Raw genomic sequence first — 27,699 nt, forward strand, 5'->3', positions numbered from 1 at the left:
AGAATGTGTTCAGTAGCTATTCATTTCTATTAAATACCTAATAGATAACCAAATATGCAACGGAGACTGGGCCATGAAAGGGCTGATGGAATACATTAGGTTACATTTGTAAGAGGCCCGGCTTGCCTTAGCATATCGAGTCCATTCGAGTTGCCCTCACAAGAAAAGGAGGAAACAACGCATGGCAAATTGACAAGCGAAATGTGGGGTGGTGTTACGGTTGTCAGTGGTCCCCATTTTTTGGCCATCTTTGACAGTGATTTTATATTAGATGTGGGCCCCTTCACATTGAACAGACAGCGACAACAGATCTGGAGGACTAGTCATCTTTACAGGGAGGAGAACCATCTTTGATTCACGCCGCAGGCAGTATCCGTGGATATAGCAGCGGATGGCCAAAGGGGCTGCACAGGATGGAGTGGAGCTACGTGGATGCTAATCAAGTGAGAGGTAAAATCTTGATTTGCATAAGCAGGTCCCTGGCACCTCTACTTATGTTTTCCCTCTGTCGTCTTTCCTTTCGTCAGACCCGCTACCCTCCTTCACACCCCACCCTCAACCCCCGCTTGGAATATGAGACGAGGCCCAGCACAATTCACTCACATCGGCCGTAATGGAGTCATCTTCTGCCGTTGTGAACATTGACTATAGTTTATATCTTTGGAAAGAAAGTGGCCATTACATTTCTTGTTTTATGTGGTGCTTCCGTGTGGAGGGGTATTGGAGCGTCCTCTGAAAGAGCTGTAGAGTCCTCTGGGTGGCCCATAGCTAATGTCAAGGCTCTTAGCTTGACACCCAACACACCGAGAGGCAGAATGACTTCTGACTGCATCAGGGAGAAAAGCCTCTTAGAAACAGGATTGCTCACTAGGATCAGGGCCGATAAGAAACTACAACACAGCTATGATTGACTTCGATATTCTGATTTTGATATGACTGCAGTGGTTGACTGATATAACCTGTGATTAGGTCCAACATGACTTTGCACAGCGTATAAATAAAGTGAAGGAGGTGTAGTTCAGAACAGATTAATGTGATGGAAGAATTGAGCTCAATTTCGGGTTTCATGTGAAAAAGACACACATCTTTTTTTTTCTTTAAAAAAAAAATCAATGCCCTCAAAGGGTTCATCTTCTTTGCAACGCTGCTGACAAACTTTGCTTACATATGATTGGGCAGAGTATTTATTTATTTATATTCTTTATAAAGGTAAATCACTTTTCTATTTACTGTGGAAAGCTGCTAATGATAAGCTACCAATGATCTAGAAACCTACTCCATTACAATTCATATTTATTTTTCGTATCATCCTTTTTTGGGTGGGTGGAGGATGTTAGGCCTATCTCTTGTGACAGTACTTACCCAACTAATCTTAGTGACAGCCAGGTGTCAGTATAACAAATCAGCTGTCAATCCTGTACGCTAGTTACTAATAGCGCCCCTCAAAATAAATGCTTACTGCTCTTATCTATACAATCACTCACAACATGTCCAACTTTGAGTTATTGTGGCTAGTTGGTGTTTCACTGTGCACTCTATCATAGTGACCGTTTTTGTTAATGAAAACTTGCATATAGAGGTTCCCCAGGTTAGACCTCCATAGTTCTAATCCTGTTTTCACTAGATAACTTTTCCCTTCCCGCTGTCACCCTTGGTTTGCTCTCAGGGGATTAAGTCCTTGGCCTTTTGTTAACTGCTGTATGAAGAGGACTTTGAAAGACATTCAACAAAAGAAAGTGTCACATTTAATTATAATTTATTTGATTGAAAACAAGAGCCCGATCGCACACCCTTACAGTGAAAAATAATTGGGTCTTATTTTCCTGGCAATAGAGTGTGAAGAGTAACATAAGTTACACAAATGCCTGCTGTATTTGGACATGTTATTATTTTGAGCAACTTCTACAATCCTATTTGCCCCGACTATAGTCTTTAGTTGTAATTATGTTCGGAACGTCTCCTCTCCAGGGAGTGTCACTAGGTGCATTTGGTTGAGAAATCGGTACTTGGCTCTGTGATTGTCACCCGGAAATCTAAATTGATCATCTGCTGCAAAGTTTATGCCCATTGCTGTTCCTCTTAACTGGCGGGGAGTTGCATGGGGTCAGAATGTGCATTACCTTGGCGTGTGGCTGCTGAAAGGTGACTCTGGAGCTGTTGACGAGTGAGGAGTATCTGAACAAGTGGGTGGGGGTGGCGGGGAACCTGTGGCTGCTGGTGTGCTGGTTGTGCAGAACAGCAGAGAAGCAGATGTGCACTGTGTCCTTCAGTGCCTTCAACTGAGACTCCTGTTCCAAGCAACAGAGGCAAGCAGATATGAGTCTTTGACCATCCATCCATGGTAACAGTAAATAAAAATCACTGGGGCTTCCCCTTCTACATTCATTTGACAATTCCCTCAATTACACACCAATTATTGTATATCCACCCACTGATAAAATGTAACCGTTATTCAAATCAAATTTTATTGGTAACATGCGCCGAATACAACAGGTAAAGACTTCACCGTGAAATGTTTACTTACTTATTTACTTATTCCCAAAAATGTGGTTAAAGGCAAGACAAATATTTGCTAAATAAAAAAGGAAATAGTAACACAATAAAATAACAATAACGAGGCTATTTACAAGGAGTATGAGCCCTGAGTCAATGTGCAGGGGTGCGGGGTAGTTGAGGTAATTGAGGTTATACAGTGTGTATATGTAGGTAGGGGTAAAAGTGACTAGACAAACAGGATCGATCATAAACAGAGTAGCAGCGACGTATGTGAAGAGTGGGTAAGTGTGTCTATGTGTGAGTGTCTGGCTTCAATAAGCATGTGTGTGTTAGCGTATGTAGTGTGCGTTTGGAGTGTCAGTGTAGTATGTGTGAGTAGAGTCTAGTGAGTGTGCATAGAGCCAGTGCAAGAGAGTCAGTGCAATAATAAAGGGGATCAATAGAAACATTGTCCAGGTAGCCATTTGATTAACTGTTCAGCAGTCTTAAGACTTGGGAGTAGAAGCTGTTCAGGAGCCTTTTGGTCACCAGCCATTCCACAATTATGCATCCATCCCTACACCTACTGTAGAATGGCACAATGAAGCTCCTTCTCTGAAGCATCCATAAATATAAATAAAGCCGAGAAAACTGTAGGGCATAAGTGTACTCTCCCTGGTCTAAGGCACAGCATCGAAGTGCTAGCTGTGCCACTAGAGAGACCCATGGGGCGGCGTACAATTGGTTCTGTGTCATCCAGGTTATGGGGAGGGTTTGGTTGGCAGGGATGTCCTTGTCGCATCGACTCCTGTGGCGGGCCGGCGCAGTGCACGCTGACTCGGTCGCCAGAAGTGTACCGTGTTTCCTCAGACACATTGGTGCGGCTGGCTTCCGGGTTAAGCGGGCATTGTGGCAAGAAGCAGTGCGGCTCGGCTGGGTTGTGTTTCGGAGGACGCACGGCTCTCGACCTTCGCCTCTCCCGAGTCCGTGCGGGAGTTGCAGCAATGAGACAAGACTAACTACCAATTGGATATCGCGAAATTGGGGAGAAAAGTGGGGTAAATAAATCAATAAAATGCAATAAATACATAAAAGCACCTCTCAAAACTGTTTGCCATCGCAAAGCACTTCAACAGGTCAGACCGAGGACATTACCCCCGGGGAGAAATGAAGAGGAGAAACACAATACGAACAAGACACGGCAACATATCAAAGTGAAAGAAGTCTAAGAAGTGATGGATTACGATGAAGTAAAAGTTTAATGACACCCACCTTGTCCAGTGCGGCCTTTTCCAACTCTTCTTTGGCAATGGTCAACTTGTGCTCCAGATCCATTAGCTGCTGTCCCTGTGGAAAGACGAGATACTTGAGCTGAAACAATTGAACTGTTGTACTCTTGCAAACACAGCAATTTCCTAACCTACCGTGTCTTGACTACTGAATATAGATTAGGCGGTCACTTCAGTCAGAGGCGCTTACTAAGGCTAAGTGTAAGACTTGCTCAGCGTGGGTCTTCACTTTTGGCTGAAATGGGGGTGAATGAGGGTGATTGTGTTCTTCTCAAAGGTATTAACCCAAAAGCCTACGTGAAAAACATGACAGAATCAAGACGATTTTATTGCACATGGCTCAATTGCAGTACATACCAAACTGTTTGAGCAATAAGGTGAGTCTGGCTTTTAGGAATACCAATACCCTTCTGCGTTTAACTAAATATAAAACATATCCACAACTTATCCCTGTGTGATGTGGTAACTGTAAGCCAAGCTATAGACAGCTAGACACTTTATCCTCAAAAGCAGCTTAATGTGTAGGCAGTGCATACTTTAGGGTTACAGTGCTATAGGAGGATAAGGTGGAGTAAAGGGATCAAACCTGGATGTATTCAAGACCGTCTCGACTAAAACAAGATGGCCCCTCACCAACGGTTTGATCTTGTCAATGAAAGAAATGGCACCAGTAAAACCATCAAGCGTGCTCGAGAGCAGGATGAGGTCAACTCTATCTCAACTCGATTAAAATTCCATCCATAAATTGGACATTTCAAAAAGGCTTGTTTTTTATTCGCCCTGTGAACAAATGTAAGCTGATACATTATGTGAATTGACTGAGTTCAAATGAATTGACTCGCGATTCTAGACGGACTCATTACAATACTGAGGAACTCATCAGGGTGGGAGGACACGCTTAATAGGAGGGGATTTACAGAGAGGGTGTGTAAAACGGCCCGGGTGATGGACTTCACATTGTGAAAGTTTATGGTGCGCTTTTTATAGGGCTCTCCGAATGATCTACTGTACAGGCATACGTTCGCAAATTACAAGGTCAACGTCTTCTGGCATGAACAGTGTCAAGACCCATGGAAAAAGCTTAAGTCTAAATGTTTGCCCATGAATATGTGTAGGAGACTATATGTGGGGGTGTCTGTTCACGTAAGACCTATGGCTATTATGGCGATGTGGAGTGTATTCTGGCTTGTTGCTTGGTGTACATAATATACATGCTACATCAGACTACAACCGAAAATGTACTAAAATATGTCCAGGGACGGCATAAAGATTTTTTCATAGGGGTGCAGGATTTAAAAAAAAGTCTACATAGATATGTTTCTGCTTATCATTTCAGAGATTTGGGAGGCTACTTATTACTCAACGTTTAGGGACCAGGGAGAAAATCATAGAACAGGGGACTGAATATTCCCATGCTAAAGGACATCGGTTTTACTGATTTTAAGGAAATGAAGGCTGTGAAAACGATCCAAAGTGTTTCTGATAAGATTGCAGTTTGTCTTGGATGTTATGTGATGTATCTTCCCCTCCCCCTTCCCCTCAGGAGACTGAAAGATTTGGCATGGGTCCCCAGATCCTCAAAAAGTTCTACAGCTGCACCATCGAGAACATCCTGACCGGTCGCAGCACCGCCTGGTATGTCAACTGCTCAGCATTGGACCGTAAGGCACTATAGAGGGTAGTGCGTACGGCCCAGTACATCACTGGGGCCAAGCTTCCTGCCATCCAGGTCCTCTATACTAGGCGGTGTCAGAGGAAGGTCTACCTACACCTGTTGTATTCAATTTGATTAAATATGTCTCCACTCCTGTTCCCGAGACAAAATTAACATTTGCAAGAAATAGTTAATTTTGCACAGGTTAATTTTATATTTGGCTACATGTGAGAGGTTGGCCTACAGTCATTGTACAATTCAGTTACTATTCCATTTAACCCATCTTCCATGTCTAACCCTTTTTGGTTTCAAGTAGAACCCTTTTTGGATTCCAACTCTCTGTGGAAAAGGTTCTACATGGAAACCAAAAGAGTTCTACCTGGGACCAAAAATGTTTTTAAAACTTTAAGGTTCCATATAGCACCTTTTTCTTCTAAGAGTGTGTAACCTTTCTGAGTTGTCTAGTGTCTGAATGTATCCTGTAGTTTCCTGCTCTTGCCTAGATCATACAAGGATGCTTACACCTGATTTCATGTTTCAACTGTCATTGGCATTGTAAAGGCGCTTTGAACTGTCATCGTGGCTGGTTTTCATTTGAATAGGAATGCACCTGTGTTGTGTTGATTATGTGACAAGGTTTTTTATTTTTATTTGTCTTCACATGGTAAAAAAAAAACCCAGAGGAAGTACACTCACAGAGACGTATAAGAAACACATACGCATTCCTCATTGTCCGATTTTGTTAGTCAAAATCTCAACTCAACTCAATTTTTTTTAGTGCAAGTTGCAAACGTACAAAGGCAGACATCTTGGCCGTTTTTTTTTTGACAGGCAATCATCTCTGTTGTCCAGCATCCGTCAACAGAAAAACTATTGGCTAAATACATTTTGGTATAAAATATAATCTCTATGTGGCTGTACTATTGTCAAGTTGTTTCCAGGTGTCAGTGAGCGAGCAAGGTCATTAACGGCTGTGCCATCGAAGGCATCACTGAGATGTAGCAAGTCAGTCTTTTGAACGAGGCATTGCAGTAGTTTTGTTTTGTTATTGCAGTGGGCTGCTTGCAGAGCACAGTCATGGACGGAACTGTAACTCAGAACGAACCGTTTGCACGGAAACCAAGGAATCAATTTACTCCGCTGAGGTATTTCTATATTACGGGGAAGTGAGACTATCACACAAAGCCATTTGTAGCTGTCCGACTGTGTTTGAGAGGGAAACCAAAGTAATACAACTTTCCGAAGCAGTTCTTTAATCACAGGTATAAAGGCTAGTATATAATTTCCCCATATCAAATGACGATTGAAAAGGCAGAGGTATTCATTGCTCCCTACACTAAATTGCTCTGAAGAAGATAGAGGAGAAAGTGGATACAGAAGTGCTTACAAATGGTTCAAAGCGGTCCTTTTCAAGGTAATTGGACAGAACATATAGAGGAATTCTAAAAGCTCTCATTTCAAATGGACTGTCTTATTATTATTAAACATCGCTGGTCAATATTCAGCCAGGGAAGAAATGGGGTTCTAAACACATCACCACAAACATACATGAGATGCTGGTAATGGTTCTTTCAGCAATGGTATGTAGCCTACAGTTAAATAACACGTGGGGTTATTGTATAATGCTGTAAACATATCAGCTGTAGATGCAATGAAGGCTGTTTTCTTTTTACGTGGGCTATACAGACGCAATTTGAAAATGTCAATATTACCAGTCTAAAGTTTTAGAACACCTACTCATTCTTGGGGTTTTTCTTTATTTTACACATTGTAGAATAATAGTGAAGACATCGAAACCATGAATTCACTTTTTATGGCTGCAGGGGCAGTATTGAGTAGCTTGGATGAAAAGGTGCCCATTGTAAACGGTCAGCTCCCCAGTCTCAGTTGCTAATATATGCATATTATTATTAGTATTGGATAGAAAACACTCTAAAGTTTCCAAAACTGTCAAAATATTGTCTGTGAGTATAACAGAACTGATATTGCAGGCGAAACCCTGAGGAAAATCAAAACAAGAAGTGGCTTCTATTTTGAAAACTCCATGTTCCATAGCCTCCCATTGCTGGATTTAAAGGGATATGAACCAGATTCCTTTTCCTATCGCTTCCTTAAGGTGTCAACAGTCTTCAGACATAGTTTCTGGCTTTTATTTTGAAAAATGAGACAGAACGATAACTTCGCGTCAAGTGGTCACATGAGTTTTGCTCGCGCAACAGAATTTGGACAGCCATTGTTTTCCCCTCTCCTAGTGTGAAAGACATTTACGGTTGATATATTATCGATTATATATTTTTAAAACAACCTGAGGATTGATTATAAAAAACGTTTGACATGTTTCTGTGGACATTATGGAAACTATTTGGAATTTTCGTCTGCGTTGTCGTGACCGCTCTTTCCTGTGGATTTCTGAACATAACGCAACAATCAAATGGAGGTATTCTGGATCTAGAAAAAATCTTTATGGAACAAAAGGAACATTTGTTGTGTAACTGGGAGTCTCGTGAGTGAAAACATCCGAAGATCATCAAAGGTAAACGATTAATTTGATTGCTTTTCTGATTTTCGTGACCGAGCTACCTGATGCTAAGTGTACTTAATGTTTTATCGTGCAATCGATAAACTTACACAAACGCTTGGATTGCTTATAAAGCATAATTTCAAAATCTGACACGACAGGTGGATTAACAAAAGGCTAAACTGTGTTTTCCTATATTGCACTTGTGATTTCATGAATATAAATATTTATAGTAATATCTATTGTATGTAGCGCTATGCTATTCAGCGGTTGTTGATGACACTTATCCCGATATCGGGATTGCAGCCATAACAAGTTAACACATATGGAATAATGTACTGTAGTAACCAAAAAAGTGTTTAAAAAAATCTAAATATATTTTATATTCGAGATTCTTCAAATAGCCACGCTTTGCCTTGATGACAGCTTTGCACACTCTTGGCATTCTCTCAACCACCATCATGGAATGCATTTCAATTAACAGGTGTGCCAACTTAAAAGTTAATTTGTGGCATTTTTTTCCCTCTTTATGCGTTTGAGCCAAACAGTTGTGTTGGGACAAGGTAGAGACACCTGAAACCCCACCTCTTTAAGGAATACCTAGGATAGGTTAAAGTAATCCCTCTCACCCCCCCTTAAAAGATTTAGATGCACTACTGTTCCACTGGATGTCATAAGGTGAATGCACCAATTTGTAAGTCGCTCTGGATAAGAGCGTCTGCTAAATTACTTAAATGTAATGTAAATGTAAATTGCCCTATTTGGTAAAAGACTAAGTCCATGTTACGGCAAGAACAGATCAAATAAGCAAAGAGAAATAACAGTCCAACATTACTTTAAGACATGAAGTTCAGTTAATTCGGAAAAATTCTAAAACTTTGAAAGTTACTTCAAGTGCAGTCACAAAAACCATCAAGAGCTGATGATGAAACTGGCTCTCATGAGGACCACCACAGAAATGGAAGACCCAGTTCATTATAGTTACCAGAAATTGCAGCCCAAAATAAATGCTTCACAAAGTTCAAGTAACAGACACATCTCACCATCAACTGTTCAGAGGAGACTGTGTGAATCAGGCCTTCGTGGTCAATTTGCTGCAAAGACATCACTACTAAAGGACACCAATAAGAAGAAGAGACTTGCTTAGGCCAAGAAACACGACCTAAAGTATGTTCTGGGAACTTTCACAGAACCAATTTTGGTTTGCTGGGAAGGCTCTCCCATTGAAAGCTGTCACGCCCTGATCTGTTTCACCTGTCCTTGTGATTGTCTCCATCCTCTCCAGGTGTCGCTTAATTTCCCCAGTGCATTTATCCCTGTGTTTCCTGTCTCTCTGTGCCAGTTTGTCTTATATGTTCCAGTCAACCAGTGTGTTTTCCGCCATGCGCCTGCTTTTCGATTATCTTTTACTAGTCCTCTCGGTTTTGACCTTTGCTTGTTTTTCTGGACTCCATTCATGCCTGCCATAACCTTGAGCCTGCCTGCCATTCTGTACCTCTGGAACACTGAACTGGTTTTGACCTTTTGCCTGTCCACGACCATTCTCTTGCCTACCGCTTTTGGATTGTTAATAAACATCTTGGACTCTAACCATCTGCCTCATGTGTCTGCATCTGGGTCTCGCCTTGTGCCCTTACAGAAACCCTGCAGGTATCATCAAATTAAAATAGTGTGTTCTGAAGATGCCAGGTTTTTTTCTACCTGGATATACTGTAACTTTTATTTTAATGCCTAGATAAATATGCACACTCTTCTAATCCTGGCAGGGAAGCCATGACCTTATAGCTCTCTATAATACACTCAGTTGTGGCATGTAGAAGATTCTCCCTTTTGTGACATCTATACACAACTCAACATGTATACAGTTGAAGTCGGAATTTTACATACACCTTAGCCAAATACATTTAAACTCAGTTTTTCACATTTCCTGACATTTAATCAGAGTAAAAATTCCCCGTCTTAGGTCAGTTAGGATCACCACTTTATTTTAAGAATGTGAAATGTCAGAATAATAGCAGAGAATCTTTTATTTCTTTCATCACATTACCAGTGGGTCAGAAGTTTACATACACTCAATTAGTATTTGGTAGCATTGCCTTTCAAATTGTTTATCTTGGGTCAAATGTTTAGGGTAGCCTTCCACAAGCTTCCCACAATAAATTGGGTGAATTTTGGCCCATTCCTCCTGACAGAGCTGGTATAACTGAGTCAGGTTTGTAGGCCTCCTTGCTCGCACATGCTTTTTCAGTTCTGACCGCATATGTTCTATAGGATTGAGGTCAGGCCTTTGTGATGGCCACTCCAATACCTTGACTTTGTTGTCCTTAAGCCATTTTGCCACAACTTTGGAAGTATGCTCGGGGTCATTGTCCATTTGAAATACCCATTTGCGACCAAGCTTTAACTTCCTGACTGATGTCTTGAGATGTTGCTTCAATATATCTACATATTTTCCTCCCTCATGACGCCATATATTTTGTGAATCGCACCAGTCCCTCCTGCAGGAAAGCACCCCCACAGTATGATGCTGCCACCCCCGTGCTTCATGGTTGGGATGGTGTTCTTCGGCTTGCAAGCCTCCCCCTTTTTTCCTCCAAACATAACGATGGTCATTATGGCCAAACAGTTCTATTTTTGTTTCCTCAGACTAGAGGACATTTCTCCAAAAAGTACCATCTTAGTCCCCATGTGCAAACCGTAGTCTGGCTTTTTTGTGGCGGTTTTGGGGTAGTGGCTTCTTCCTTGCTGAGCGGCCTTTCAGGTTATGTCGATATAGGACTAATTTTACTGTGGATATAGATACTTTTGTATCTCTTTCCTCCAGCATCTTAACAAGGTCCTTTGCTGTTGCTCTCTGAATAATTTTCACTTTTCGCACCAAAGTACGTTCATCTCTAGGAGACAGAACAGAACGCGTCTCCTTCCTGAGAGGTATGACGGCTGCGTGATCCCATGGTGTTTATACTTGTATACTATTGTTTTTACAGATGAGTGTGGTACCTTCAGGCGTTTGGAAATTGCTCTCAAGGATCAACCAGACTTGTGGGTGTCTACAATTTTTTTTCTGAGGTCTTGGCTGATTTCTTTCGATTTTCCCATGATGTCAAGCAAAGAGGCACTGAGTTTGAAGGTAGGCCTTGAAATACATCCACAGGTATACCTCCAATTGACTCAAATGATGTCAATTAGCCTATCTGAAGCTTCTAAAGCCATGATGACGTTTTCTGGAATTTTCCAAGCTGTTTAAAGGCACAGTTAACTTAGTGTATGTAAACTTCTGACCCACTGGAAATGTGATACAGTGAATGATAAGTGAAATAATATGCCTGTAAACAATTGTTGGACAAATTACTTGTCATGCACAAAGTAGATGTCCTAACTGACTTGCCAAAACTATAGTTTGTTAACAAGACATTTGTGGAGTGGTTGAAAAACTAGTTTTAATGACTCCAACCTAAGTGTATGTAAACTTCCGACTTCAACTGTATGATTTTATTTGTCAGTTAATAAAATGCTATCACTCAATCAATCCAAACTGTACAGCGGCCCAAAAGGTTTCATGACATTCAGAGATTATCAAGTCAAGTCTTCAATACTGGGTAAGCCTAAAAGGTAGGGAGGGATGTATTTTTTAACAAGAAATTTGTGGAGTGGTTGAAAAACAAGTTTTAATGACTAAGTGTATGTAAACTTCCGACTTCAACTGTAGGTCACTTTGCCCGAATAGTCATCCGAGTGCTCTTGAATGTATGATCTCCATGTGTGGTTCTCACCGTGAAGCATGGAGGAGGAGGTGTGATGGCGTGGGGGTGCTTTACTGGTGATACTGTCTGTGATTTATTTAGAATTCAAGGCACACTTAGCCAGCATGGCTACCACAGCATTCTGCTGCATACACCATCCCATCTGATTAGCGCTTTGTCAGACTATCATTTGTTTTTCAACAGGACAATGACACAACACACCTCCAGGATGTGTAAGAGCTATTTGACCATGAAGGAGAGTGATGGAGTGCTGCATCAGATGACCTGGTCTCCACAATCACTTGACCTCAACCAAATTGAGATGGTTTGGCATGAGTTGGACCACAGAGTGAAAGAAAAGCAGCCAACAAGTGCTCAGCATATGTGGGAACTCCTTCAAGACTGTTGGAAAAGCATCCCAGGTGAGGCTGGTTGAGAGAATGCCAAGAGTGTGCAAAGCTGTCAACAAGGCAAAGGGTGGCTATTTGAAGAATGTCACATGTAAAATATATTTTGATTTGTTTACCACATTTTTGGTAACTACATGATTCCATATGTGTTATTTCATAGTTTTGATGTCTTCACTATTATTCTACAATGTAGAAAATCTCAAAAATAAAGAAAAAGCCTTTAATGAGTAGGTGTGTCCACATTTTTTAATGGTACTGTATTTCAGAAGCACAGAATATGAGTTGGCCTACCCCGCTCCTCCGCTCTCTCCACTGGCTTCCAGTTGAAGCTCGCATCCGCTACAAGACCATGGTGCTTGCCTACGGAGCTGTGAGGGGAACGGCACCTCAGTACCTCCAGGCTCTGATCAGGCCCTACACCCAAACAAGGGCACTGCGTTCATCCACCTCTGGCCTGCTCGCCTCCCTACCACTGAGGAAGTACAGTTCCCGCTCAGCCCAGTCAAAACTGTTCGCTGCTCTGGCCCCCCAATGGTGGAACAAACTCCCTCACGACGCCAGGACAGCGGAGTCAATCACCACCTTCCGGAGACACCTGAAAACCCACCTCTTTAAGGAATACCTAGGATAGGATAAAGTAATCCTTCTCACCCCCCCTTAAAAGACCTAGATGCACTATTGTAAAGTGGCTGTTCCACTGGATGTCATAAGGTGAAAGCACCAATTTGTAAGTCGCTCTGGATAAGAGCGTCTGCTAAATGACTTAAATGTAAATGTAAATTTATTTTATCTGGGTATGTGCCATGCCACACACTGGAGGCTTGACAAGATAATCTTATAAGTCCCATGCCATTATTTTATATTATATGATCTTTTAGTAAGAAGAATATAATTGAACTTAAGTGCTTTAAATAGAAAGGATATTTTTCCCATCCTGGAGCGAGTGTGCATATGAAGTGGTTATGTTGAGTGTAACAGTAATCATTTGAAACAGGTCCTATACGCTAGATTTAGAATTATTTTGCAATTTTAATTGTGAATGATACAAACTTTAGAATGTCGTAGATATCAAAACATATATGGGCTGCATGATGCAACTAAAGGCTTTTGATGATTTGAGAAAGTCACAAACAAAGCTTGCGCTCTGTTCCTTGCCTCAGACTGCACACCCTGTTCTCCTCATCAAGTGATCATACATATTTTCACTCATCAGACTGTTCTCAATTTAATCTTGTCTTTACTAATATGTCAAATTCGTTTAGATTTCAAATTAGACCATTATCAAATCGGCAGGAACAGGGGCAGAGGAAAAAAGACATGTCATCCATATGCATTCGAATAGCGAATGGAGACCTTTACCGTGCCAGTATGTTTTTCATGGCATAGACTACTCAGGTTATTTCACTCCACACATCAACCACTCTGAGGAGCATGCAGCCACTCATATGCCATGGGTTCTCCAACCCTGTTCCTGCAGCTACCCAGGGCTTAACTTGGGAAGCCAAGTTAAATCTGTTTGGGAACATCAATAGTAACAGATTTTCACAACAAAACATATTTCATTAAACTGTTGACAGCCCCACTCTCTGGAAAGGAATTTAGGAGAAAGGGGAAGAGATGGAAATGCACGGTGGTGAGATATTCTGTAGCTAAAGGTAATGTGTCAGCCTATTAATTATGAAAATATAAAAAATGACCTATTACTAGGTTATTCAAAATCAAATACAAATTCACTATAATTGTAGGCTAACTCTGTAAGCAACCCTAAACAATCAATGAACCAACAGCATCGCCTAGGCTATACCTTCTCTTCCAGACTCATGGATAGAACCCAGACTCATAGAACGCTTGGAGCATAGCATAATGTAACCAGTCCATAGGTATGCCTAATAATACAGTCAGCACTCAAAGTTGATTCCTAGAATATGTTTAATTTTGGAATATAGTCTAGATCAATTATGTAACAAAGACATCCTCAATCAGTTAAAACAAATAATAATTCTGCCACGCGTAATATAAGTAGGCTATGTATTGTATAAAGGCACCATCATCGGGCTTGGGCTCATATATAGGCCTATGTATGCACGAGGGTTTGGAATTAATCATCACCTTATAAAGCACTGTCCATTTCGATAGGCTTTGAAACAACACCCACAACAATGTTTTCCACTGTTATTGAACTTCTTTCTTCAAATTCATCAAAGTGAAGTGAGTTTTAAAAGCACATACTGTTTTGATGATAAGTATTTGATGTGATTTTCGACTGCATTTTCATTGATGTCAGAGTGGTTAGAGGGACAATAGATCCCAGAGTATCAAGCCATTAGCGACCTGATGATCGTTAGTGAGTTGGGTACTACCAAAGCATGTCCAGAGTGCATAAGAGGAGATTACCGTTGTCAACGGTCATGTGGAATTTTACTGCAGTCATGACTCATGACTGCTGGTGTGGCGGTAATACGGTGACCCCAACAGCCCTAGCCACCACCATGCTTCACAGTAGGGATGGTGTTAGATGGGTGATGACCTGTGCCTAGTTTTCTCCAGACATGGCGCTTTGCATTCAGGCCAAAGAGCTCATATTTTGTCTCATCAGACCACAGAATCTTTTGCCTTATGCTCTCAGATTCTTTCACGTGCCTTTTTGCAAACTCCAGACGTGCTGTCATTTGCCTTTTTCTCAGGAGTGACTTCCGTCTGGCCACTCTCCCATAAAGCCCAGATTGGTGAAGTGCTGTAGAGACTGTTGTCCTTCTGGCAGGTTGTCCCATCTCAGCCAATAAACTCTGTCAGAGTGGTCATTGGGTTCTTGGTCACCTCACTGACCAAGGTCCTTCTTGCCTGGTTGCTCAGTTTGGTTGGACAGCCAGAGTCTGGGTACTTCCATATTTCTTTACCATTTCCCAATGACGGAGACCACTATGCTCTTGGAAACTTTCAACACTCTAGAAATGGTTTGATACCCATCCCCAGATATATATCTCAGAGATCTACGGATAGCTCCTTGAACTTCATGGTATAGTTTCTGCTCTAATGTGCACTGTCAACTGTGGGGCCTTATATAGACAGGTGTTTCTTTCTAAATCATGTAGACAGGTGGACTCCAATCAAGTTGTGGTAACATCTCAAGGATGATCAAAGGAAATTGGATGCATCCGAGCTCAATTTGGAGTGTCACAGCAAAGGGGAGTGAATACTTCTGTAAATGAGATATTTCTGTATTTCATTTTCAATAAAATTTCCTAAAACATGTGTTCACTTTGTCATTATGGGGTATTGTGTGTAGATGGGTGAAAAAAATGTATATATTTAATCAATTGTTGAATTCAGGCTGGAATACAACAAAATGTGGAATAAGTCAAGGGGTATGAATGCTTCCAGAAGGTACTGTATGTGTCAGAACACGGGTAACTGCTTCTTTCTATAATGACAAAATAAAATATATACCCTTAACACCAAGACGCAGGGTCAGCAAGACGCAGGGTCAAATGATAAAAACATCAGTAGTGAAAATCATCACAAAAGCAATAATGGCATTATAATTCATATAAGTGTCAAAATGTCAATTATTGTCAACTCATAAAATAGTCAGTTATTGTCAGATTGTGTTTACATTGTGTGCGTCTTCACACAATGGCATCAGTTGGATTTCATTTAGCTGCTATCCCTTTGTCCTAACAGTTGACAAATCTTCGTACCTTTCACTTGCTTGACACACTTTGACATACAGTACCTTTGTTTGGTTGTAGTGCGTAATCGTATCCGGTTCACTCTTTATTGTTTCCTGTCATCTTGTCATTTTTCAGCACCGTTGCACAACGGCTGTGCAGGTGTCTTATATTGTGCAGAGTGAGGGAGCTCCCACCTCACTTTGTTCATGGTGCCGGCCAATGACAGTGAAGTGAAGAAATTGTCCATGGTGACATTTCGCCACTTGCCTTATGTAAGGATCCACAAGCTTCATCACCACATTCTCCAAAAGTCGCTCACCTGCTGCCCGATGAGGATCTTTTCCCATATATTGAAAGCCGTTCAGCATGTACAATTATGCACGCCCTTACTCCAAGTAGGCTAGAGTAGAGTGATAAGACTGTTTGGATTCAGTGGACTGATATAGGGTACATACCCCCCACCCCCCAAGTTGGCTGGATGTCCTTTGGGTGGTGGAGCATTCTTGATACACATAGGAAACTGTGGAAAAATCCAGCAGCGTTACGGTTCTTGACACAAACCGGTTCGCCTGGCACCTACTACCATACCCCGTTCAAAGGCACTTAAATCTTTTGTCTTGCCCATTCACCCTCTGGCACAAATACACAATTCATGTCTCAATGTCTCAAGGCTTAAAAATCATTTTTTAACCTGTCTCCTCTCCTTCATCCACACTGATTGAAGTGGATTTCACAAGTGACATCAATAGGCGATCACAGCTTTCACCTGGTCAGTCTGTCATTAAAAGAGCAGGTGTTCTTAATGTTTTGTATACTCAGTGTGCAGTGTGTGTAAAATTGGTTTTGTTTTAGGTTCAGTTTCGAGGCAAGTATCAGGGTGATTATCAGCTGGGCACTGCACTTTCAACTGTCGGGAGGAGAATTGGCAACGGGGGAAAATCATTCAAAAAAGAACATGCCCTCCTGAAGGTTATAACTCCAGTTCTTGTTTGTGATAGTAAGATTTTACACCTACAGTGTGTTAAATATACTTATTTAGGAAATGTCAAGAAAGGAGATGTAATGGAAGATTAATAATTATTTTGCATTAATGAGCAGTCAAAATGACTGCCTTAGCAGTTATAGTGTTAAAGAACAGATGATCTGTGTTCTGGAAATGCTATTGTAACACCAGGTGAATGTTTATGCACCCTAAAAAAAACATTGTAGAATCATCCGCAAAACTGGAACGTTTTTAAGTTTTGGGAACATATCTTTTGTGATGTCCCCACAATGTTCCCACCAGACTGTTCCCACAACCTAATGAAACATTCCGGGAACCTAATATAATAATAGAGAGAATGATTTATTTCAGCTTTTATTTCCTTCATCAGATTCCCAGTGGGTCAGAAGTTTACATACACTCAATTAGTATTTGGTAGCATTGCCTTTCAAATTATTTAACTTGGGTCAAACATTTCGGGTAGCTTTCCACAAGCTTCCCACAATAAATTGGGTGAATTTTGGCCCATTCCTCCTGACAGAGTTGGTGTAACTGAGTCAAGTTTGTAGGCCTCCTTGCTCGCACACGCTTTTTCTGTTCTGCCCACAAATGTTCTATAGGATTGAGGTCAGGGCTTTGTGATGGCTACTCCAATACCTTGACCTTGTTGTCTTTAAGCAAATTTGCCACGACTTTGGATGTATGCTCGGGTTATTGTCCATTTGGAAGACCCATTTGCAACCAAGCTTTAACTTCCTGACTGATGTCTTGAGATGTTGCTTCAATATGTCCACATAATTTTCCTCCCTCATGACACCATCTATTTTGTGAAGTGCACCAGTCCCTCCTGCAGCAAAGCACCCCCACAACATGATGCTGCCACTCCCGTGCTTCATGGTTGTGATGGTGTTCGTCGGCTTGCAAGCCTTCCCCTTTTTCCGCCGAACATAACGATGGTCATCATGGCCAAACAGTTTTATTTTTGTTTCATCAGACCAGAGGACATTTCTCCAAAAAGTACAATCTTTATCCCCATGTGCAGTTGCAAACCGTAGTCTGGCTTTTTTGTGGCGGTTTTGGAGCAGTGGCTTCTTCCTTGCTGAGCAGCCTTTCAGGTTATGTCGAAATAGGACTCGTTTTACTGTGGATATAGATACTTTGTACCTGTTTCCTCCAGCATCTTCACAAGGTCCTTTGCTGTTGTTCTGGGATTGATTTGCACTTTTCGCACCAAAGTACGTTCATCTCTAGGAGACAGAACATGTTTCCTTCCTGAGCGGTATAATGGCTGTGTGGTCCCATGGTGTTTATGCTTGCATACTATTGTTTGTACAGATGAATGTGGTACCTTCAGGCATTTGGGAATTGCTCCCAAGAATCAACCAGACTTGTGGAGGTCTACAAAAAAAATCTAAGGTCTTGGCTGATTTCTTTGGATTTTCCCATGATGTCAAGCAAAGAGGCACTGAGTTGGAAGGTAGTTCTTGGAATACATCCACAGGTACATCTCCAATTGACTCAAATTATGTCAATTAGCCTCTCAAAAGCTTCTAAAGCCATGACATCATTTTCTGGAATTTTCCAAGCTGTTTAAAGGCACAGTCAACTTACTGTATGTTAACTTCTGACCCACTGGAATCGTGATACAGTGAATTATAAGTGAAATAATCTGTCTGTAAACAATTGTTGGAAAAATTACTTGTGCCATGCACAAAGTAGATGTCCAAACCGACTTGCCAAAACTATAATTTGTGGAGTGGTTGAAAAACTCCAATCTAAGTGTATGTAAACTTCCGACTTCAACTGTAGTTTGTTGATAGTATGACCATCTGCAGAGCATCTACAGCTGGAAAATCTGGACTATCCAAATAAAGTGTGTCTCGTTCTTGTAACATCAGGTGAATGTTTTTTGCACCCATATGAAACATTGTAGGATCATCCAGACAACTAGACAGTTTTTGTATTTTGGGAACATATCTTTTGTGATGTCCCCACAATGTTCCCACCAGACTGTTCCCACAACCTAATGAAACGTCCTGGGAACCTTTAAAGAGCAGGTTAAATGTCTTATAAGAACGTTCTTGCAACATCAGGCAAATGTTTTACATAAACATTCTATAAACATCACCACGAATGGACAGTTTTTGTGTTATGAGAATATTTGCCACGACCCAACGAATGTTTTGGGAATTTTCACTGAACCAATTTTGGTTTGCTGGAAAAACATTAGTGGTACATTGTGTTATTACATTACTTGGAAACCTAATAACTGTTACTCTCTGAATGTTTTGAATTTATTTTTAGATGTTATCATCCTAATGTTAGATAAAACCTTAACTAGAACTTATGGGAATCTTAGCTAATGTTCAGAGAATGTTCCCGGTTTGTTGGGTTACTCTTGGAAGCAAACCGTGAAAATGAGCCACACAATCGGAATGGTGTCTTCTCATCAGTTAGAATGAAAGGATATCATATATGAATCAAGTGAAGTATTAGCAATACAATTATTTTTTAGATTTGTACATAAAAATGCCCAACACTTGTATCTTTGATTTTACGAGGTGGAAAATAATGGTTGGTCATGTTTGTTGAGAAGAAATAGAGGTTTATATGTTATGTTTACTGCAAAAATCGCTGCAGTTATATAACAGTCACATCCAGTAGCTTATTGGTAAAGTCAATGATTATGACCAATAGCTGACCTCAGCATCACCACTGCAAAGCTGAACAAATATAAAGTCTGTGTCTACCTCTTACTTTCCGTTGAAGTGAATACATTTGGTCAGGTCTTACACATTACTGCCAGTTCCGATTGCTCACTGTGCCTCATTTGACTAAACAGGAACTGAAAACTGGAATTAAATCAAATTAGCCTCTTTTGCCTACTATATCACCTGCATTTAATCTTCTAAACCCCATTTTTTAGGATGTAGAGTTGGACAAATTCAGGGAGCTTGAAAAATAAGGTTGTTCTGGATGAGCAACCCTGAGAGATTTGGTGACAACAATTTACAATCTGTGACACGATCCGCGCAAAAAAAGTCCATGCATCCTTGAGATTGAAATGTCGAGAGGCACAACTGGACAATATATTCAGACAATTTGCTATAGGAAGTATTAAACCCAGTGGGGAGGATTGAGCCCTTTTCTAGCCACTGTCATTATTCCATCTGACAGAGCTTAAAAAATGACAGATCTGAGGGATCATATCTTGCATTTATTAAATGGTATTAGGAGGCACTGTGGCAGCACTGAGACACTGTGGCAGAAACTGACATTTCTCGACCCAGCCCTCCAAACAAGAACCGAAAGGTCAGCCTATGTCCCCGTATATATGCCAATGATTATTACATGAATTCTTAGATACAAAAAAACCAACACTTATTAAAAAGGTCAATTCTTCCAATTGGAATGGGATTATAATGTGTAGTTGTGTGTAACCATATAGTTTACTTTATGTGATTGATGGATGTTCTTCACTGCTGGGGGTTACATTTTATTGTAGTTGGTTTATCGTCTTCATGGATTGCTTAAGGATTCAATTATATATTTAACACCATATATTGATTTATGCATAATACTTTCAAGGAATTTGTGGTAATTCAGCATAGATCTGACTTCCCTTTCAACAATATCTCAGAAAAGTTTTGGCATTGGGTAATGTACTTATCGGTAACGGTTGTTGCAGCTATAACATCTTTCATGCTGCAAGTGTGGAAATAGATGCAACACATGACGTATGTATTTCTGGAAAGGGGCTTGTTCACTTTGGGACGTGACAACAGTGTAAGCAATGTGTGGCATGTCAGTGACCATAGGAGTTGACGAGACAGCACCAACAGATCTAGAAACTGCACGCTATCTGTCCAAAGCTGTAAATAATCATGAAACCAAAGGAAACCTTCCAGGGTGGTAATAGAATAATGCACGTTGTACTGACTACAGTATAAGAGGGACAAGAAATGGTGCAAAAGCCTGTGAGCCCTCTGTGTACTGGCCATCCCTTCCAATGGGGACTTACTAATTAAGCCAAGTGCCCCCGGATAGGATCATCTTTTCAAGGTGGGCTGGAGCACCTGTTTACTCCTGGTCTGGAACCATAATAAAGCAGCCCCCTTCACATTGCGCTTACCTTGAAAATTAAATCCTTTTTCCCGTACCGCAGCTCTTTCAGTTGAGCCTGGATTTTTTTGGACTGCAAGGAGAAGATAAGAAAATAAGTGTTAGCTTATTCAAATAGTGAAATTGGTTTTAGATCACGTAGCAGGATTTTGCCCGGCTGCAGCAGAGCACTCCTTTGTGCGTGTTCTTTGGGCAAAGCTCCAGCTCAAAAGGAGGGACCTACAGAGAGCAAGAAAATGTAAAATCTCCCATTCAGTGAACTGCAAAGCCCACACAATGATTCAGTCCTGCACTGGCTACTTGCCCACTGTCTAAAGCCCTATTCTCACTCCCACTTCACTTCGCTCCACACAACCACTACCACACATACAGTTCCCTGGTAGCACCCCTCTCGTCTCGATGGCCACACACACTCACACATACAGACACAAACAGACAGAGCTCAGACAGTCTGCAAAATGCATGTCTTTCCCTGGCCTCCGATCATAACTGCAGCACATGTGTGCACAAACACACACAGTGCCCAGCTCTCCCTGACATTACTATGGTTACACATCAGTAAGCTCATGGAAGCACATGGGGGTTGGCTCTCTGATGCTGGAGATTTTTATTTCACCTTTAGATACAGTCAGTCCTCTCAGTCCTCTTGGAACCTTTGCACCAATGAGAGTTTAACAGCTGTTTACATCCCCCCCGGGGAAGTAACTTCTTTAAACAAAAGTTGGATAACATGAAAGGTAGAAATGCCTATTTCAAAAGAATACATAAAAAGCCCAAGTTTAAAAGAATACATAAAAAGGTGAGAGTGAAATTAGGTTATAGACAGATCAAAATTTACTAGGGGGAGGTGTGGTCCAAAATAGAGGAGAATTCTCAAACCTTTTGCTTTAGGGAGTGTTGTGTGCTTTTTTGGGGTTCAGGGTGAGGGTAGTGTGTTTTTCCCAGCTTTACTTTTGCTCTTCTGCTCGTATTTTCCCTATAAACAATGGCTTGACTTACTTTCGATATTACCCTAATAAAGTTTAGAAACATTTGTGAAGGTTTGGTATGGTGTGGCTATTATTAAGCTTAAGCTACTGCAGTCCTATGATATGAAGGCAGTACATCCCAGTGCTCCAACTGACAGATGAACTGTTTCAGGACTATCAGAGTTACTCCGATAATCTAACAATATAATGCTTATCTTTTTACAAAATATTTGGATATACAATGTACAAATTACCCTCCATCTATAGGTCTATATCTGAATAGTAGCCATCTGACATAAAGAAATACATGTCGGTGTTGTAGCATGCCACCGGCATATCTCTATCTCTCCGGGGATAGGCTTAAGCTTCTCTTCCTTATATAGGCCATATACAGTAGCAGTCAAAAGTTTGGACACACCTACTCATTCAAATGTTTTTCTTTAAAAAAAAAACTATTTTCTACATTGTAGAATAAGAGTGAAGACATCAAAATGATGAAATAACACATGGAATCATGGAGTAACCAAAAAAGTGTTAAACAAATAATAGATTTTAGCTTCTTCAAATTAGCCACCCTTTGTCTTGATGACAGATTTGTACACTCTTGGCTTTCTCTCAACCATCTTCACTTGGAATGTTTTTACAACAGTCTTGAAGGAGTTCCCACATATGCTGAGCACTTGTTGGCTGCTTTTCCTTCACTCTGTGGTCCAACTCATCCCAAACCATCTCAATTGGGTTGAGGTCAGGTGATTGTGGAGGCCAGGTCATCTGATGCAGCACCTCATCACTCTCCATCTTGGTCAAATAGCCCTTACACAGCCTAGAGGTGTGTTTGGTCATTGTCCTGTTGAAAAACAAATGATAGTCCCGCGAAGCGCAAATCAGAAGTGATAGCGTATTAAGGCAAAGGGTGGCTACTTTGAAGAATCTTTGAAAAATGAAAGGAAAGCCGCACACTCTAGGAGCTCAGATGCAATCATTTAATAAACTAATATCCAACGTTTCAACAGACAAGCTGTCTTCATCAGGGTATAATGACAAACACTGCGGGGTGACTAGTTTATATAGTGTCAAAGGACACACACCGGTGTCTGTAATCATGGCTGGGTGTGGCGTGATATCATTGGTTAATTCTCATATATTAAAATAGCATACAAAAAACATAAATGGATAGCATACGATCATAGATTGAATCTGGCTACATAGGCATACAAACATTTATAACAGCAAAATCACAATAATCACAAGAAAGGCTTCAGATCAAAGTCCGAAGGGAGCAAGTGTCTTTAAATTAAAGATCCAGGCAGCCTCTCATTTTAACAATAAATTGTCAAGGTCACCCCCTCCCCCAGGGAGGGTGACATGTTTGATGCAAATATAACGTAGGGACAAAATCAAGTGGTTGGCTTCCAAAAAGTGGGCCGCAACAGGGTAAGTCGAGGTTCTGCACCTAATGGTGCTACGATGCGCCGAGATTTGTACTTTTAATTCGCCCTTTTGTTTTACCCAACATAATTTGTACTTTGAAGAATCTAAAATCTATTTAGATTTTTTCCCACACTTTTTTTGGTTCATACATGATTCCATATGTGTTATTTATTCCCAGCCACTTTTGTATGCATTCTTTTAACTGACAAATCAAATAAATCACTCAATCAATCCAAACTGTACAGTGATAAAATGGAAAAACACACTGGTTACAAAACATCAGTTTTGTGCCCAAAATCGGTATGCTTTGTGTATTGGTTGTGTGGTGCGTTGGCACAGAAACCTGTTGGTGGAAAATTTGTTACCGATATTTTATAGAATTATAAATAGGGCATCAAAATATTGAAAATCTGATTTCCCCCTAGCTGATCATTCTCTGCAGCCGGCTCTGATCATACTGTAATGAAACAGGCAGGGAGAGTGAGCTTGTCTGTGGTGGTCGGCAAACCTTCAACCTTCTGGCCAGTAGCCCTCCATAGCATCGACTGTGCAACAAAATATTGTGCCACAAAAAGTGGCAAACTCGATATCCCCTTTATTAACACAGGGTCGCTACAGCTACTGTTATTTGAGGTCATAAACATTATTTTGAGTTTATTCTATGAGGGGGGAGGGTGTTACATGTATTTGACAGTACAAGGAGAGGGAAGTGTGAAAATATTTTTTACTGTGATGAGGGGGGTGCATCTTCAAGTTTGTTTCGACTTGAATAAACTGGGCACTGAGTGTCACAAGCGAGTGCCCCCACAAAAAAAAAAGTGGAATTGTTATCAAAAGAAATGGGTTCTCACATTTTCCTAGTGGTAAAAAGAACATTAGAAAATAATATGTATCTTTTTGATTGAGCACTGTTGAAATGGTAACCCAAGCACAGTTAACTTGTCACTGGTCTTAGATGTTATATCACTTGTGTGACCGTTATTAACAACCAATGTTGTTAATCCATTTTGTAACATGTCAAAGTGCATGAGCTCACTCAACCCATGGCAACGAAACAGCTATATGGTTTATGAGACTATAAAACAAATTACGAGTTTCTTTATCTTATTATCCCTATTCCCACAGCATTTGGGACATCCCAAGACAGCCATGTCGCATCCATTTAATGCTCATATATCCTGAGATCTCCCATAAAATATAGAGGTTAAATAAATATCTGAGCAACTTTCAAACAACTCCATTCTGGCAAGCTCTATTTTCTATCACAGGTTGATGTTTATTGTCATGAATCTTCCCCTGGAGGCAGAACTGAGCGATTTCTGCTAGATGGGCCAACTGCAAAGTCAAAATTGGCTATATCGTAAAAATTCATGACAACAAAAAGGTAAGGTTAGGCTACGGCATTAGGGTTAGCAGTGTGGTTAAGATTAGGGTTAGGTTTAGATTGTATGACTTTGTGGCTGTGCCAGCCAGTGACCACTATGCAGGGCTGCCTCCAGGACGACATTCATGGCAATAAATGCCAACCTGCATTTTCTACCAGGGTTCATTAAACTTGTTTAGGTGCGAGCTGATCATAAAGTTAAATGTGCCTGAAACGAATGAATTTGGATCAAGAAAGTGGAGTGGAGCAATAAGTGTAGCAATATTAACTGGTGCATTTTGTTATCCTAACAAAATACTCAAGCGTTGGCTCACTAACTGCTGTATTCAAATCTAAAGTCAAGGTTGGGATTCACTTGCTTTGAGAGGGACAAGTAAGCTATGAATGGGTCGTGCCAATATGCAGATGAGGAAATCATGACCACTATGGGTAAGCAATGAGAGAATCAGAGGCACTTTTATTCGCCAAGTACATTTACACATACACAGAATTTGCCTTGGTGAGAAGGTGCTGCCGGCCATAGACAATTTACAAACAGAATAAAGACAACATAGACATCATACAGAATATAGGATATCGGAACATTAACCATAAAACTCTGGGGTTTAGGCTGATTAGTGGGAATGTACAATTTACAGAGATGATATATCTAAGGTACATTCAAAAAGTATTCAGACCCCTTGACATTTTACACATTTTGTTACGTTACAGCCTTTTTCTAAAACGGATATAATATTTTTTCCCCCTAATCAATCTACACACAATACCCCATATTGTCATTATGGGGTATTGAGTTTAGATTGATGAGGAACATTTTTTATTTTATCCATTTTAGAATAAGGCTGTAACAAAATGTGGAAAAAGTCAATGGGGTCTGAATACTTTCCGAATGCACTGTAAATAAGCAGAGGAAAGGATGCTACCATGGTAAATATATACAGTGCATATACAGTGTTGTGCGGCGGTGTACATAGTGCAAATGCACTATAGTAGTATAGTGCAGATTACTATTTGAGGTCATTGATGACAAGGCGCAGTAATCGGCCCAATGCAAAGTCACTTAATCCCTATGAGCCCGATGGCTAGTTGATGAGGGCCACAGCATGGGGAAAGAAACTGTTCAGGTGGCAGGCGGTTTTGGTCTTGATTGACCTAAGCCGTCCGCCAGAGCGGAGTCATTGAAATATGGGGTGTCCGGAGTGAGTGATGATCTTACCTGTACGCTTCCTTGTCCTGTAGGCAGTGGTGGAAAAAGTACCCAATTGTCATACTTGAGTAAAAGTATAGATACCTTAATAGAAAATTATTCAAGTAAAAGTGAAAGCCACCCAGTAAAATACTACTTGAGTAAAAGTCTAAAAGTATTTGGTTTTAAATATGCTTAAGTATCAAAAGTAAATGTAATTGCTAAAATATACTTAAGTATCAAAAGGAAAAGTATAAATAATTTCAAATTACGCAAATTACGCAAATCAGATGGCATCATTTTTTTGTTTAAAAAATTTAGAGATAGCCAAGGGCACACTCCAACACTAAGACATTATTTATAAAAGATTTTTGTTTAGTGAGTCCACCAGAACATAGGCAGTAGGGATGACCACGTGTTCTCTTGATAAGTGCGTGAATTTCACAATTTTCCTGTTCTGCTAAGCATTCAAAATTTAACGAGTACTTTGGGTTGTCAGGGAAAATGTATGAAGTAAAAATAACAATATTTTCTTTAGGAATGTAGTGAAGTAAAAGTACTCAAAAAATATGAATAGTAAAGTAAAGTACAGATACCCAAAAAAACGACTTAAGTAGTACTTTCAAGTATTTTTACTTAAGTACTTTACACCACTGCCTGTAGACGTGCAGGTCCTTGATGGAGGGCAGGTGACACCCGATGACCTCCGAAAACCGGACGATGCACTGCAGGTTGCCGTTGCAGCTGGCAGACACAGATCCAAACCAGAAGGTGATAGAAGAGGTGAGGATGGACTTAATGATGGATGTAGAACCAAACCAGAATTGTCTGAGAGAGTTTTGGTTTTCTCAGCTGGTGCAGATAGTACATCCTCTGTCGAGCCTTCTTGGTCATTACTGTGATGTTGTATTCCTACTTGAGGTTGTGGGGGATAATGGTTCCCAGGAATTTGAATGACTTGGCCGTGCTGACAGCTGAGCCATCAATCTAGAGGGGGAAGACCCTCATTGTACCTGCCTGTATTATACTTATAATAAAATATTTATTCTATTCTACTGAGCCATTTACTTTATGTATTCTTATCTTCTATTATTTCTTATTGTCATGAAGGAACCTGCAAGTAAGCATTTCGTTGGACGGTGTATACCATCTGTATCCCGTACAAACAACTAATTAAACTTGAGAGATGGTGGGGGTCATTTCCTGTAGTCAACCACCATCTCCATGGTTTTGACTGTGTTGAGTTCCATGTTGTTGCGACTGAACAAGGTCACTTGACGGTCAACCTCTCCATGGTACTTGGACTCATCGCCGTCGGAGTTGAGATTGACCAGGGTGCTGTCATCAGCAAACTTGAGTAGTTTGACAGTGCATTGTTGGAGGTATTCTTTTTGTTATTTTATTAGGATCCCCATTAGCTGTTGCAAAAGCAGCAGCTACTCTTCCTGGGGTCCATACATAACATGAAACATAATACAGAATGACATCATACAGAACCGCAATGGACAAGAACAGCTCAAGGACAGAAAGGGGCAGTCATTGGTGTAGAGTGAGTAGAGGAGTGGGGAGCACATGCAATCCTGCGGCAGCCCTGTATGTGGACACCGCTTGAAATGAGTGGATTCGGCTATTTCAGCCACACCAGCTGCTGACAGGTGTATAACATAGAGCACACAGTCATGCAATCTCCATTGACAAACATTGGCAGTAGAATGGCCTTACTGAAGAGCTGAGTGACTTTCAACGTGGAGCCACTAAGATCACCATGTTTAATGCCAAGCGTCAGCTGGAGTGGTGTAAAGCTCGCCACCATTGAACTCTAGAGCAGTGGAAACACGTTCCCTGGAGTGATGAATCACGCTTCAC

General features: G+C 40.8%; 1 protein-coding gene across 1 annotated transcript in view; it reads right to left on the reverse strand.

The window, feature by feature from the left end:
* LOC115112062 (leucine zipper protein 2-like) overlaps positions 1-27,699 on the reverse strand; it is a 194,568-nt gene that overhangs the window by 17,026 nt on the left and 149,843 nt on the right. The window contains exons 7-9 of the mRNA XM_029638774.2: positions 20,875-20,937; positions 3,748-3,822; positions 2,121-2,288 (exon numbers count right to left, since the gene is read on the reverse strand). Of these exons, the coding sequence (XP_029494634.2) occupies positions 2,121-2,288; positions 3,748-3,822; positions 20,875-20,937 (306 nt within the window). The remainder of the gene's footprint in view (positions 1-2,120; positions 2,289-3,747; positions 3,823-20,874; positions 20,938-27,699) is intronic.

This window comes from Oncorhynchus nerka, linkage group LG27 (assembly GCF_034236695.1).
Source record: "Oncorhynchus nerka isolate Pitt River linkage group LG27, Oner_Uvic_2.0, whole genome shotgun sequence".
NCBI classification, from domain to species: domain Eukaryota; kingdom Metazoa; phylum Chordata; class Actinopteri; order Salmoniformes; family Salmonidae; genus Oncorhynchus; species Oncorhynchus nerka.